We start from the raw sequence: 15,616 nt of genomic DNA, 5'->3' as shown, positions 1-15,616 counted from the left end.
AAACATTAGAATCGTGTTATGGGGAGGACACCGACCCTCCACTCACGCATTGCTGGTTAAAAAAAGCAGAGGATCCTTGGAAGTGCTCGGTTGTCACAGATAATGATCACCCCCTCTGGTCACTTGGCCGCTTGCTGCCTCCCCCCTCCGCCCCACGCCGCAGCGGCTGGGATCTAACCAGCGGCAAGGGATCAGTAACGCGGCCCCACGAAGGCCTTTGGATGCCCTCTGTTTTCATCTAGGTGGAAAGGAGACTACGGGACCAGAATCCAGCAGTACTTCCCGTCCAATTACGTCGAGGACATTTCAACAGTCGATGTGGAGGTGCTGGACAAGCAGGTGGGTCCGGGTCACTGCATGGGGACCTGCCCATCCTGTTCTTCGAGGAAACCGCAGGGCTGTATCGCACATGCTGCTGCCGTGGGGTCCCTGTGGAGCAGCGGAACAGGGACACCAGAGTGACAGGGAAATTGGGATTGTCCCCACAGTTGTGGGTGAAGGTCACGGTGACAAGCCCGTCATGTTTTAATCAGGTTGTGCTGGGCTGGAAGGCTTTGCGTAGGCAGGAGAATTCCCTCTGGAGTGAAAATGGCCAAATGGGGAATCTGTCCTTTGCTTAAAGCAGCTTGCAAATGAAACCCATTGAGTGTGGCCACCAGACATTCCTGAACGTGCTTGGTGTGAGTTAGCAGGGCGGGCCTAAGTGGCGGTGAATCCAGCCCTCCTGGTGACATTGCAAACATGGTTTGGGTCCCCTCGCTGCCTCTCGCCCAGAAGGCCCAGAGAGCACCCGCGGGTAGGTGACCCCCTGCACCAAGGACGGACTCTCTGTAACGAGGACTCTAAGGCCTTTTCGAGCCCAAGGAATTTCCTAGGGGAGTTGGGGCAATCTGGGAAGACTGCATGGAGTAATGGACATTTGAGCCTTAGAAGTCAAGTTAGAGATCACCAGCAAGGCTGGCAGAATTCCAGTGCGAGGTGCAGCCTAAACAAAGGTGTGGGGCTGGGACCGTGGCTGTGTTCAGCGTGCTGGGCCAGAGGCAGGGATGCGACCCCTCAACCCCCTCCCCAGTCAGCATTTCCCTGGTGGAGGGGTGGGGGGGGGTAGTACACGCAATGAGCAGATGTGGTTCTGCCAGCTGGCCAGAGGGCAAGATCTTCTCTGTCGCACCCGGGCCCTGGGATGCATCAAACGTGCAGTGGCAGGTGCAGCGGGAAGGCTGGCCAGGGCCGATCCCAGAGCATGGGCATCATGCCCCTAGGACATGGGGAGCCACAGAAGGTTCTTGAGCTGGGCTCCAGGAGGCTAGCTGGCCCCCTTTCATCATAATGTCAGAATGAAGGTCGAGGCTATTTTTTGAAACCAGATCCATGGGAAGTGTTTCAGAACCTGTTCTAGAATTCACAGGGCTCGTTTTTACAGACTGGAAAATGAACCGCTGAACCTGCGGGCACCTGCTCGCCGCTGGGTCCCCGTCAGCAACACGCTTCGTTATTGAGCGCTCTCCCCACGGATGTATCCTGTAATGAAAATGCATCTGAAACAGCTCCAGAGGCTGTCTCTCTGCTAAACGGTGTGCCCCGGAAAACTGGTTCTCTTTTTATTCTTCCTGTTAAGACTAACGTGAGTTATGTCTTGTTTCTTCACAGATTATTGAAGACAATCCCTTAGGGTCTCTTTGTAGGGGAATATTGGATCTCAACACTTACAATGTCGGTACGTACACACGTGGGTGGAGCGTGGATTCACACCCACGTCCCCCCCTGCTGGGCATTGGAAGCGCCCCAGGCAGGGAGGGGGCTGCCGTCAGGGAGTCTGTTCCCTCGCCTGTAACATGCATATAAAACGATTAGTACCCCTAAAACGTTGTGATAGGGGTTAAATGAGATCCGGTGCATGTAATCTGCTTAAAATATTGCCTGGCCTACAAGAGCTCAGAGATCTTAGCCAATGATATTACTGAGCACATAATTTCTCCTCCCGTGGCCTTTTCTTTCTAGAAAATAATTTCTCTGCAGAGAGAATCTATTGCCTGCCTGTCTCCTAGCTTCTGGTGCCTGCTGGAGATCCTTGGCGCTCCTGGGCTTGTGGTTCCAACACTCCAATGTCTGCCTCTGTCTTCGGGGGCCGTCTTTCTTGTGTCTGTGTCTCAAATTTCCCTCTCCTTTCTCTGGATTGGGAAATCCTAAATCCAGAAGGATCTCCTCTCAAGATCCTTAAGGACATCTGCAAGGATCCTCTTTCCAAGTAAGGTCACCTGCAGAGGTACGGGCGTTAGGCTGCAGCCAGAACTTCTTAGGGAGCACGACTCGGCCCACTCTCAGGCTGTGAGGTAGGGGAGAGGCCAGACCGTGCCTGCCACAGGGCAGCCCCGTCCCCACGGACCAGGCCTGTAGCTGCTGCATTGGGGCTGGTTTTGTGCAGGACATGGCTGGGGCGGCATGAAGTCTGGCCTTCACATCCAGGCCACTCAGGACTTTCACTGTTCTCTCTCCCGAAGTGAAAGCCCCCCAGGGGAAAAACCAGAAGCCGTTCGTGTTTATCCTGGAGCCCAAGAAGCAGGGTGACCCCCCAGTGGAGTTTGCCACGGACAAGGTGGAAGAGCTCTTCGAGTGGTTTCAGAGCATCCGGGAGATCACCTGGAAGATGGACACCAAGGTGGGCACTTGGCTCAGCTGGGCTCACGCTGCAGAGGTGGGGGGCTGGGGTCCTGGCTCAGGAGGACAGGGAAGACATGGACTGGGGTTGGGCCATAGGCGTGCCAGTCATGGAGAGGAAAGGGACCCTGGCGGTCCCCTGGGAGGCTATGGCTAGTTTGAACCTCCAGAAGGCTCAGGGTAGAGTGATCATTTGGGGTCTGTCTGACCCCGCATAGCGCTTACCAGAGAGAAATGCAACTTCACTGGAAGGCTCTTCGCCCCCGCAGGAAGGGTTCTGAAATCAGGCCTGGCTCTTCATGGCTTCTCTGCTTCTGATCTACATTCCTCCTTTAATTGGTTTTTATGTCTGCTAATTCTCATTATTACGTGTGAAGGTTAAGAAAACACCGGTCAGCAGAACCCGCCTAATTCCGAATCCTGCCCCTGGGCAGCACCAGCCGTACAAGGAGCTGGTGTGGGAACAGGGAAGAGCCCCCCCCCGCCCCCCAGTCCTCAGGAAGCCAACACGATGAACACCCAGCTCACTGCCGGCTCCTGGCCCTGGCCTTATCGTCCTGTCTGTCCCCGACCCCCTGCTTGGGGCTCTGTGACTTGACCATAGAGGGCAAAAGACCAGTCACCAAGATCTGTCTAGTGAGTTTCCTAAAGCCTGGCCAGTGAAGGGGGTTGTGACTTCAACTTCTGAGACAGCCCATTGGGTTAAACCTACGGGTCCGGAGAGTAACTGTTAACACAATTTCGAGGAAGAGCTCTTTCATCTTGAACAGACATTGGTTTCTGCTGAGGTTGGGAAAAAAAGGGGGGGCACCCTATGACTTGTCACAGCTCTGCGCTTTGTGAGGCCAAATTTCCACAATTCAGCAGTGGTGGGACATGTCTCACCACCCTGTTGTATGCAATTCTCTTGTCCTTAGGGGAGGCAGGTGTGGGGCGGCCTGAGGGGCCACCATTTGTGGTCTTCCACACACCTGGTAGGGTGCAGCGGGCTCCCTGCTTACATCTCAGTGGCTCTAGGAGGGGGATACTCCAGTTAGCCTCATTTTCTGGTTGTGGAAACTGCAGCACAGAGAGATTATTCAGTGTGGCCAGTGGGCACAGCCAGTAAACAGAGGGCCAGCGTTTGAGCCGATATCTGATTCGAGTTCCTGCTGTCCTAACCACGTGTTAGGAAGCCTCTCTCACCTAATCACCAGCTGTCCCCCTGAACACTTGCTACCTGCACATGGCTCCGTGGGGACAGCTTTAGGCATGAGTGGTGCATGGCCCTAGTCCTGGCTGGAGTTAACCAGGAAGGCTTCCTGGAGCAGGAGTGATTTGGGTAGAGCCCAGAAGCAGGAAGTGAGCTCATGGACTGGCAGAGGAAGGATGATTTGGGGGGTGTGCACAGTGTGAGAGCAGGAGGTCATTGCTGTGGTTCAGAGGGACCCAGGATGTGATCCTGGGGGGATTTTAGAGGAATCTTCTCCAGGAGATGATGTATAAAGGACAAAGCAAGGTGCTAACAAGGGTGAGGTCCAGTGCAGAAGCATCTGGTCTCGTCCCTGGCCGGCCGTGGGCATGGATACGCTGCTCAGCCTCTGTGTACTGCAGTTTCTTTGCAAAATGGGCACAAATTCTACCTCTGAGGGGAGATGGGGGCTACCCTACGTAATATCCATCACACACGTAGTGTGTGAGGCCTGAGGCTAAGCAGCCCTGTAAATGGTGAAGGGTATCATTTGCCGTATGAAAAGGAACGTAATTTTCTCTCCAGGCTCCCCCTTGGCCAGGGGAAGAGTCAGAATTTGGGGAAACCTGAGATGGTGGTCTGGTTTAGGGGGAAGCAAGCACTCATCCTTACACAGATGGAGATCGATCGCATAGTGTGTCCTCCAAGGGGAAATGGCATGGGGCTGAGGGCCTGGAGAGCTTTCGTCACAAGCTGTGATGGGTGAGGGCAGAGGCATCCTGCAGCAATGAGGGGGCTCAAACAAGGATGTGCAGCGCCCACGAGGCTGGGAGGTCATGGGCTTGGAGAACTCTAACAGTGTGGTTTTAGGGGAATGGATGAGGCAGGAGTCTGAGAGCAGAGGGTTGAGGAGAGTGGGGTGCTGACAAAGGGGACCCTCACCCCCACCCCTGTTCTTGGGAGCCATGCCCAGGGACCCAACTAGCCCCCAGTTCTGGGTGGAAACAATGTAGGAATTTCGGAAGGGAGGAGAGGAGGGGTAGGACAAAGGAACACTTCCAACTGTATTAAGGATCTGAGCCTGCAGGAGGCCAAAAGGGGGTGGAGGAGGGGGGGTCCCGGGGAGGAAAATGCAGGCCAGCTTCAGGGCTGACACTGGGGGCTGGCTCCAACAGGAGAACAACATGAAGTACTGGGAGAAGAACCAGTCCATCGCCATCGAGCTCTCGGACCTGGTAGTCTACTGCAAGCCGACCAGCAAGACCAAGGACAATCTAGGTATGGTCTCCCTGGGCTCTGCCCCAAACCTTCCCTGCAAAGCCTGGTTTCCTTTGGAGTCAGGGGCTGTCAGAGGGCAAAGTGAGAGAGACTCCTGTTTCTTCTCCACAGCTCTAAGTGGAGCTTGTCCTCAGGGCAAGTGTGCAGCTGAAACGGGCCCTTCTGGGGTCTTCAGGAGGAAAACTCCCAGAAGGCCCATTAGTCTCCCATTGCTGCTCCGAGTTACAGCAAGCTTGGTGGGAAAACCACCCCCCGTTTGCTCACTCGCAGTCCTGGCGGCCAGAAATCCGACTTCAGTGTCACGGGGCTGCAGTCCAGGTGCCGGCAGGATCCTGCTCCGGCCGGAAGTTCGAGGGGAGAATCCGGGCCTTGCCTCTTCTAGCGGCTGCCGGCATGCCCTGGCCTGCGGTCACATCTGATACACAGACCCTACCTTTAGGGCCCAGATAATCTCCCCCTTTCAGGCTCCTTAATTTAATCCGATCCACAAAGTCCCTTTGCCAGATGAGTTACAGTCACAGGCTCCAGGAAGCAGGACCTCAAGGCTTTGGGGGCCATGGAGCTTGCCACAGAAGGATTCAAAAATGAATCTTCTCCAGTCTCCAAAGGAGCAAGTTCTTTGCCCTAATGAGATCCTGTTCATCTTTTCCTCCCCCTTTGTTTGATCTCAAGCATCTCTGATTCCAGGACGGAGGACCAGAGAAGCAGCACTGAAGCCTAGTTAGCGGGCACTGGGCGGCGGGTCCCTCAGAACCGGACTCAGCAGGGGTAGGGGCCGCCCGCCACAGGAGCACGTTCCTGTACCCCCCCTGCCCCCCCCCCCCCCGCCTGCAGGCAGTGGACTGTTCCTCCCCCGTGGTGCCTGGTTCCCCCATCTTCTGCACAGGGTCTCCTCCTCCTGCTGATCCCTCCAGCCATCCTCCACCGTGTCCCCTTCTGGAACTGTACCACTCTGGTGTTTTCGGGCACAAGCCTGGTGGTGGCTTTAAACAAGTAAATTACACTGATCCCAGAGTGAAAGCCAGTGGGCACGCTGGGATCCTCGGAGGGCAAGGCCCAGAGCCGTACTGGTTATGGCAAGAGCATCCTAACCACCGGGCTCTCTTGGCTCTGAGGTTCCTGGTTTCAGCTGACCACCTGCGCATTCGGCGGGGGCAGCAAGCGTGACGAAAATGCATCAGATGGAGTAAATGGTGTCTCCCTCTCTGTGTGCAGAAAACCCCGACTTCCGAGAAATCCGCTCCTTTGTGGAGACCAAGGCAGACGGTGTCGTCAGGCAGAAACCCATCGACCTCCTGAAATACAATCAGAAGGGCCTGACCCGTGTTTACCCAAAGGGACAGAGGGTGGACTCCTCCAACTACGACCCCTTTCGCCTCTGGCTGTGCGGCTCCCAGATGGTGGCACTCAATTTCCAGACTCCAGGTACAGGAGCGCTGATGGTGGCATCGCTCCAGGCCCAGTCTGCTGGGCCACCAGTGTGACCGGCTGTCCCAGAAGCCGTCAGGTTTCATCCAGCATGCTGGTATGAGGCCCAGCCGTTGAATGGAGTGATGGCGGGACATGGGGCATTTGCATCTGGCAGGCTCTGCGATGGCAGGTGACCAACACGTTGCAGGGTGGCTTAAGGGAGAAAGGAAGCACTTGAGCTCATGTAATGAAAAAGTCCAGGAGTTGGCACTGAGCTTCAGGCATAGCTGGATCCAGGTGTTTGGTGGCTGTCTTCAGGGAGCTCTTCTCCTGGCCCATCCTTCTTTGAGGGCTTCATGCACAGACTCTTCCGGAGATGTTCATTGCTGAGAAAAGCCCACATGCAAAACGTTTTGACACCAGTGGTAGCAGCATAAATCAGAGTGCTGTGCTCTTTGGTTGATGGGTCTGTGCATCAATAATCTCCTTTATGTTCTTTTAAAGCCTGTGCAGGATTCCATTGAGTGGAACCGTAATCTATTTAACAGGTCTCCCCCACCGAGGCGCTTCTCTCATTTGCTCTTACGGACGGCCCTGCCCTCTGTAAGCTTACGTGAGCACCGCTTCACGGGTGGGGGAGGCCAGTGGCAGGACCGAGAGCTCAGAGTGCAGGCTCGGTCCTACCGCACTGGCATTTGGGCCAACTTTCCTGAGGTGACCCACTGGACACCTGCACCCATCGTGCCTGAGCTCCGAGGCCTCACCACACTGCCCTCCAGAGAGACCTTGGGTGGGAATGCCAAGTGGGAAAACGTTCGAATATACCTTTCCAGCAGTGACTTCCCTTATGAGGAGTAAAGTGAACCAGTTTCCCATGTATTTAGGAAGCATTTTCTTTTCTGCAAACTGTTCATGCTTCTTACCGCATCTCGCTAACGGAGTGGAGGTATTTATAGCAACATCATCAGAACGCTTTCGTTTGTGGATCTTTCCCTGTCATTTGAGTTAAAATTTTTTTTTTTTTTGGTGCAGCCTATCTTAAGTGAAGTTTTAAAATTAACTCTCAGAAAAAAAATTTAAGAAATTTTGAGCATTGAGTAGGTTTTAGTGTCATACTTAGAATGGTGTTCACCAGTTGGGTTTTTTTTTTTTGAAACGCATAATTTAACAACTGCCTGAAATTATTTTTGGAAACAGGTTTAAATCACCCCCCCCCCCCCCCAGCACCGCCGGCCCAAGAGGCTACCTTTTCTTACAGCTGCAGTTCCCTTTCCTTCCCAGACAAGTACATGCAGATGAATCATGCCTTGTTCTCACTCAACGGGCGGACGGGCTACGTCCTCCAGCCTGAGAGCATGAGGTCTGAGAAGTACGACCCCATGCCACCAGAGTCCCAGAGGAAGATCCTGATGACTCTGTCCGTCAAGGTAACTCAGGCCTCCGCCTCATGACACATGTCAGCTTGTTGAAACCATCAACACCCAGTCACTGTTTCAGGATTTGAAATACAGGGCACCCCAGGGTGGCCAGTTTTAGGGGGTGAAAATTGTTAAAAATGCATCCAACTTTCAGACAATGTATTGTCTCTTTGTAAGAGTTTGGCTTTCTCCTCTTTTGGAAACCATGCAAGGTAGAGATTTGAATCACATTTCTCATATAAGGAAGAAAAAAAATGCGGCATGTGTAATGAAAAGTCTTTTTTTAAAAGAATACCACTTTCTCCTCTGTCCTTTCCTGGGCTGTCTCTGGAGGTTGTCTGTGCGCAGGGGAGGTCTCTGAGCGTGGAGGCACCAGGGTTCCGATCCTGGCTTCTCCAGCCCTATTTCCCCATCCAGAAAAGGGAAGCAGTTGGGTGGTCCCCACAGAGGGCTGTCAGGCCGGCTTGGACCTCCTGTGGTCTGACTCCAGCACGCAGACTGAGCTCTAAGCTGCACTGGGGAGAATGCCAGTACTTACCTTTGGTGTCCTAGGTTCTCGGGGCTCGCCATCTCCCCAAACTTGGACGAAGTATTGCGTGTCCCTTTGTGGAGGTGGAAATTTGTGGAGCTGAATATGACAACAACAAGTTTAAGACAACAGTTGTGAGTAAGTTGCATCCTCTGCGGGATTCTGTGTACTTTTATCGTCCGGGGCTTTTCCTTCATCCCTCGTGCCTGTTACAGTTCAGCTCGGGGAGGAGGGAAACACAAGACCCCATGATTAACTAGTTGGACGGGTACCCAGTGCTGCTCTTTGCTGTCACTCACATCGGGAGTCCTGGGCCAGCCCCCTGTGCTAGGAAGCCAGGGTGGGGGCGTCCCCCCCCCTTTATCTACCGTGTCCAAGGCGAGGCAGCAGAGACACACAGGGTGTGGCTGACCCCCAGGCTGCTGCCTAATCTGGGCGATTTTATCCCCCCGAGGGGAGGGAGACCCTGCAGCCAGGCAGAAACGGTCAATGTTTTAAGGCCTGGGAACACTGCCCCTGCTAAGAGGCAGCCTGGTGCATGACTCCCGTGTGTACCAGTGAAACTCACATTTCACAGGGGAGGGGGGCGGCTGTTGCCCTTGCTCCGTGAGGCTGGTTCACCCCAACAACCCCAGAACCCCCATCCATTCTACCTCTTCAGAGAGCCAGACCCACTTCCCTGTCCAGAGGAGCGGTATAGCTCCCTGCCAGAGAGCCAGACCCACTTCCTAGCTCCCCGCTCTGATCTCTTCCAAACCTCCCTGTGCCTCGCTCTCCCAGCCCTGCCCTAGCCCCGGGAACCGAGATGGCAACCGTGGCATTTTCTCTGCTTACTAAGGGCCAGACCTGTGACAACAGCTTTTCCAGGACTGCTACTGGAAAAATAAGTATTTCTTAGATCTCGGCATTGATGCATATTTATGGGGCTGCTAAGGAGATTCCAAAAGCCAAGGGATAAGAGAGGTGGTTTTACCAGGAGGGGGTAGGACCAGTGGAGCCTCTGCTGAGCCTTGATCTCCTTCCAGATGACAATGGCCTAAGCCCTGTTTGGGCTCCAACACAGGACAAAGTGACCTTTGAAATTTATGACCCCAACCTGGCGTTTCTGCGCTTTGTGGTCTACGAGGAAGATATGTTCAGTGATCCCAACTTCCTTGCCCACGCCACTTACCCCATCAAAGGAATCAAATCAGGTAAGATGTTTTAATTAAAATGTTCTGTTTGGGCTAGCATCACTTTTGGTCTGTGCTGCTGGCTTTAGAAAAAATGAAGCATTCTTCCCGGTTTTTATTAAATTGTTGCAGAATTGATTGGGTGGCTCGGACAGCTGATCACGTAAGGTTGTCACCATGAGCAGGCATCTGGCCTGGGGAAGGTGGGGAGGTTGCGCCTTTCTCGGTCAGGCCTTTGTGTGCAAAGCTGGCTTACTGGCTTGTCCACCTGGCAGTGTAGTCAGGTCTCATTTTGAAAGGCTAGGGGCTGCGGTATGCATCTCCCACTCTGCCGGGCCGGCACTGGGAAGAAAAGGGCTCTGAGCAGTCTCAGATCTGCCTCTTCCCAGGTCAGCAGAGCTTCACCTTCCTATTCCATAAAATTGGAATGGTTGATAAATCTCCAGTTTGAGCGCCTGGGTGGCTCAGTCAATCAAGCATCTACCTTCAGCTCAGGTCATGATCTCGGGGTCCTGGGATCAAGCCTGCTTCTCCCTCTCACCCCGCTCGTGCTTGCTCTGGCATGCACACGTGCTCTCTCTCAAAATCTTTAAAGACCGAAAAAAAAGAAACTGAGTCCCATCTCCTCCAATGCAGTAAGATAGACCGCCCCCCCCCCCCCCCAGGGAGGAGATTTGGGACACATGAGCTTGATGCTGCTTTGTAAATGTGGCTGCCCTTATCTTGTGTAGTTGCTCTGCTTTTACTCTCCTGCTGGATTGTGTGTGTCACGTTTGACAAACAGGCCCTCACTGGATGCTGAATTCTCTTTGCCCCTTTCCTTAGCATTTCTGAGGCATGAGCCATAAGATCATAGATCCTTCTGGACTCCTCATGAGGTCACTGTTCCCCAAGGATCATTTTTCAAGAGAAACAGATCACTCATTTTAGTGATTTATATACCAATATAGGCTTTTTTCTTGATGTTGTTTGGAAACCTTGTGTCTTGTTTCGTTTGTTTTTTTTTCTAAACTTGAATCGTATCAGATATTCCCTAAATTTCTACCTTTCCTAGTATCCTAAATCTGAGCCAGGTACTTAGAAAATGCAGGTCGCTGGGCCCGTTCCTGGGCGCTCAGCTCCCCCTGTGGATGGGGGTTGGGCAGGAAGGTGCAGCTTTCGCCACCTCCTCAACGGGCACTTTGAGAGGACTGAGCTCGGCTGCTCATCTTACCATCCAGGAAACAAATTCCTAAGTGCAGGAGTAGATGAACTTTTAGAGAACATTATGAAGATCTAGTATTCACGTGTAAGTCCCCACAGTGTGATATTTGGCAACCCCTCTTGGTTAACTTGCCCACTCCATCAGGTACTTTAAACCCAGCTGCAAAGCTGCAATTCTGTAGTGTGCCCTTTTACAATACCAGACAAACAAATCTTAAGATAGATTTCTTTCTCTGGTAACTGTGTCTTCTTACCCCACGTCCCCTGGGCTCATCCTGCTGTCAGGACCTTGTAACCATGTCCTCTTGAAGGACAAGGGATGTGAGCTTTGTAGTTGCTCCTCATGCCTTGGAGAGAGGTCAGAGTTGATGAACCGTCCCTTACCTTACCAGCCAAATTGTGTCCGTTAATCTAGAAAATGCTAAGAGTTAGCTTGGAGATTTAAAATACAAAGAACAGGAGTACCTGGGTGGCTCTGTCGGTTAAGCGTCTACCTTTGGCTCAGGTCGTGATCTCAGGGTCCTGGGATAGAGCTCAGCGTTGGGCTCCCTCCCTCTCCTTTTCCTCCTCTCTCTTTCTCCTAGATCAATAAAATCTTTTGTTTTTTAAAAGAACAATATGTCATAGATGATGAAAAATGTGACCCTTCCCCCAGCCGTCAGAATGGTAAGGACCTTGTCTCGTTCCTGTGCAATTTCCAGCAAGGCCTGGCACATCCATAATCAGGGAAGGAGTGAAATTTCACATAAGGCATTGGGACCCTTCTGAACTCACAGATCTACTCTTCCCATTGTCGTTAGGGATGCGCTTAAGCTTTTGAGCCAGATGGAGCTCAGAAAGGAAGGAAAACATCATTTATTGTGTTTTGTGCCTTAAACTCTTTAATCCTTGCAGCAGTCCTGTGAAAGAGGTTTTATCATCTCTGCTTTTTAAACATGAGCGTTTTGGGGCCTAGAAATGTTAATTAACTTGCTCAAGGTCACACACCTGTAGGACCAGAGCTGGGCTGCAGACCCAGGAATGTCTCACTGCACACTCCACCTTCTTCCTACTCTGCAGGCCTCCCCTACTCCTAATAAGCCAAAATACTGACCATGCTTCAAAAGAGGTCTCTATTTCCCTTTCATCTATGACACAGCCCAAATCAACAAGGATAACACAGAACCAAACTTTCTGGTGAAACTGGGCAACACCTTTCCACCCTAACCCCAAGATGCGTGAAGGCCGCTCATGAAATGAGACCTGGCCATTGAAAGGAGGGATGTGGGGATAAATCTGGAGGCACCTGCTGAGTGTTGGTTCTAAGCAAAAGGGCACTGCCATGTCATTGGAGTATCGGGGCCATCTGATAGCCTTCCTGATACCACAGAGTGCTCAGCAGTCTAGAACATTCTAACAGTCGATCAACACCTAGACGGACTTCTTCTACACTGTCCCCCGACCAGCCCTTAGAGCTGCAGAATCTCAGGCCCCACCCCAGTCCCTAGGCAGAATCTGCATTTTAATAAGATTCCCGTAACATTAAAGCTGGAGGAGCACTAGGCTAGACTGCGGGACTGCTGTAGGTATCCAGGCAAAAAACCGGACCAGCAAACAAGCCAAGAGAAATCACCTCACCTAGAAGGGGAGAATAGGTCAGAAAACTTCACTATTCATGGAAAGCAATGTCCTCAAAACCCTCCAGGGAAAGGTTTGACCTGAGAGTTTTATACCCAAACTGTCACTCAACTGTAAAACCAAAGAATGGATGCGTTCAAGTATGTGCCATTTGAGGACTATATGTCTCGCGAGGTGGTATTAAAATGAGAGAACGAGGTTAGTCAACAAAAACACTGATCGAGAAGTCCAATAAAAAGATGGTGAGCACTGGACATTTGAAAGTTACACACAATGAAATGCACAGATTTTCAATCGGAAGGACACTGAAAACAAGTATTGAGCTCCAGCTCCTGAGATGCATGCCAGCGCATATAGGAGGAAGTGTACAGATGTATTCATCTCACTTTGAAATATATATACACCTGTGTGCTAGGTGGAGGAATGGATAAATGTGATTAAAAAAAAACACAGTAAAAGGTTAATGGTAGGATCTAGGTGGCTGGTATACAAGTGTTCCTTGTAATATTACCTTAGCTTTGCTGTATGTTTGAAAACTTTATAACCAAGTCTCCCTTTGTGGAAGAATTACGGTTACAAAAACACAATAGAGCTGACCCCTGAACAATGTGGGGGTTGGGGATGTCCATCCCTCAAGCAGTCAAAAAGCCACCTAGGATTCTTGACTCCCCCAAAACCTACTAACAGCCTATTGCTGACTAAAAGCCTTATAACAGTCGATTAACACATACTTTGTATTTTATACTGTATTCTTAAAGTAAGCTAGAGGAGAGAATATGTTAAGAAAATACATTTACATTACCATACTTACTGGAAAACAATCTGTGGATAAAGTGGACCTGCACCGTTCAAACTTGCATTGCTCAAGGGTCAACGGTATTTACGTGCAGTATCTTGTAGAGACAAGAATTCAGCTAACCCAAATTAGGGGAAGGCAGGAGAGAGGAGGTGTGGGCTTGCGATAAGCACATCAACTTCCTCACCTGAACTAGTGGGGAGGGAGAGAGGGATTAGTCCAGTGATACTGTTAAAGGTTCTCCAAGAGAAGAAGTAACAACAACAGGACCAGCCAAAACCTGGCTGGTGGAAGACACAGAGGGCACAGTGAGTGCCATAATTCAGGCATTGCTTGTCTGGGAGAATCAGAAGACAGAATGCAAATAAAAAGCTTTCGAGACAAACTAGGGCCACATCATCTCCAAGATACAATGTTAAATGAAAACCATACATTACTATTATTAGTGACTTAAAAGAAACTCAAGACAGTATCTCGGGGAGATACTGTTCAAAGTGGCTCCTTCTGAAAGAAGGGATTATGAGCGGGTAGGAACGAGACTTCAGTTTTTACTATGTATTTGTTTAGAGTAAATTAAAACAAGCAAATCAACCAACTTTTGAGATGTGTTGTCTTAAATATTACTTAATGAGGGGAAAATCAGCTCTACCTCAACCCTCCCCCCTAAATAATAAGAAACAGTTAAATGAGTGTCCTAATTATAAATAGAGAAGAGCTTTCAGAGGAGGATCAATACTGCTATGGACTGCCAAGGGACAGATTTCCTCCTATTGGAAATCTTTCAGAATAAAACAGCCCCCCCCCCCCCCCCCCCGATCCTACACTTCGTAAAGGCAGACATGGAGGAGGGGATACAAGGGTGCATTACTCCTGTGAGTCTTTTGGCCTCCGGCGGACTTAGGGAACTGAACCACAGCTGCAGTCCCTCTAAATGTGTGATGTTCTGTACATTTTGATTTCTTTCGAGTGAATGATTTCCATTTCTACATGGCTGAGATCTTTAACTGCACTTCTCTGTGTGGGCCCATCCATTGGGGCTGCATTTGGGAGCCCCTCTCCCGAGCCATCAAGAAGGGACCTCTGGTTTCCAGAAAGTCAGCCACCAGCTTACCTGCTCCTGGCACTGGACATGCGAGCCCTGGGTACCCTAAGAAAGCTAAGGTCTGACCTTAATGGCCTGTATTTGCATTGCTTTCCCACTCTCTGCAGGATTCAGATCTGTTCCACTGAAGAACGGGTACAGTGAAGACATCGAGCTGGCTTCCCTCCTGGTTTTCTGTGAGATGCAGCCAGTCCTGGTGAGTGAAGAAACGCCAGTTGGGGTTCCCTGAGCTGTGTCTGCTGGTGGGGTGGAAATGGCCTATGGGTATGGTTGGCTGATGGACTTAAACCCGTTGGGAAATCACTAGCGGGACATGCCACGTCATAAAATTCCTCCGTAGTCCCAGGTTTTTCCTTCCAGCATCCTTCCTTCTTGGAGAATGCATAGGATTCTTTGAGTAGGTCATGTAGTTGGAAAGCTGAAGCTCTTGGGAAGTTCCGTATAGTTTCATTTCAGCAAGTAGAGTCAAGCAAAATAATGCTCTTTTAGAGAAGCTCATCTTTCCTGGGTGCTTTTCCCCCCACTAATGGTCTTGGGAGTCCCTTAGAAGGGCTGAGAGCATCCACCAAGGCCTTGTTGTGGCCTGTGCTGGGGAAGCACGTTCATAGGGATGGGCACTACTTTTGTCCTTCTCTTTGCTCCTGGAGGAGCCTGCCACCTTGGTCCTTTTGTCAAGACCTTGAAGATACATAGTCTCTCCTTTGATTAACCAGTTTGGGGAGGGTTGGTGGGGGAAGGGCTTGGCCTCAATGAACGCAGCACCAAGCTGGGATAGTTCAGGTCTCGGGTTGACAGTGGGAGACTATCTGGATATGTGATTTTGGAGCTGCACAATCCTCTTGCTAGCCCCTCCCACAGAATGGGACGCACTTGGCATGTGTTTTTGCAAGACCCCATGATGTGGCTAATCCAGCCTTCTAAGATCTTTCCATTTCCCTACCACAAAACTCAGCATGGGTTGGGTGAGTGTGTGGTCACTCCACTTCTCTTTGGATAAACTAGAAAAACCATGGTTCTGGACCCCAGTGGGCTAATGTGGCCTTGGTCATTGTGCCTGGATATGCATCTTCTTTTGTCTTCCCGGTTGTTCTCTGGGTAGAGAAATCACAGCCTCTCACTTGTTGTTTGGCTCTAAGAACTACACAGGGATTTGGAAGTTGCTTATTTGGCAACTTCCAGAATAGAGCTGAGAACCATCCAACAGGGAAGGGAGATGGCAGGGGTAGAGATGCCTTTTAACAGCTGTAGCCATAGTCCGTGCA

At 51.1% G+C, this 15,616-nt stretch overlaps 1 protein-coding gene across 5 annotated transcripts in view; it reads left to right on the top strand.

Moving 5' to 3' along the window:
• The window catches only part of PLCG2 (phospholipase C gamma 2), a 151,057-nt gene that overhangs the window by 114,589 nt on the left and 20,852 nt on the right, over positions 1-15,616 (top strand). For all 5 annotated transcript variants that reach the window (XM_032389743.1, XM_032389740.1, XM_032389742.1 and 2 more), the window contains 9 exons: positions 243-339; positions 1,651-1,717; positions 2,502-2,659; positions 5,005-5,107; positions 6,323-6,532; positions 7,799-7,944; positions 8,488-8,602; positions 9,490-9,657; positions 14,462-14,550. In XM_032389743.1, coding sequence (XP_032245634.1) covers positions 243-339; positions 1,651-1,717; positions 2,502-2,659; positions 5,005-5,107; positions 6,323-6,532; positions 7,799-7,944; positions 8,488-8,602; positions 9,490-9,657; positions 14,462-14,550 — 1,153 coding nt within the window. The remainder of the gene's footprint in view (positions 1-242; positions 340-1,650; positions 1,718-2,501; positions 2,660-5,004; positions 5,108-6,322; positions 6,533-7,798; positions 7,945-8,487; positions 8,603-9,489; positions 9,658-14,461; positions 14,551-15,616) is intronic.

The sequence above is a fragment of the Phoca vitulina genome, unplaced genomic scaffold (assembly GCF_004348235.1).
Source record: "Phoca vitulina isolate PV1807 unplaced genomic scaffold, GSC_HSeal_1.0 scaffold56, whole genome shotgun sequence".
Lineage (NCBI taxonomy): Eukaryota > Metazoa > Chordata > Mammalia > Carnivora > Phocidae > Phoca > Phoca vitulina.
Note: the sequence above shows the minus strand (reverse complement) of the source record. Positions and strands in the feature narration are given on the sequence as shown.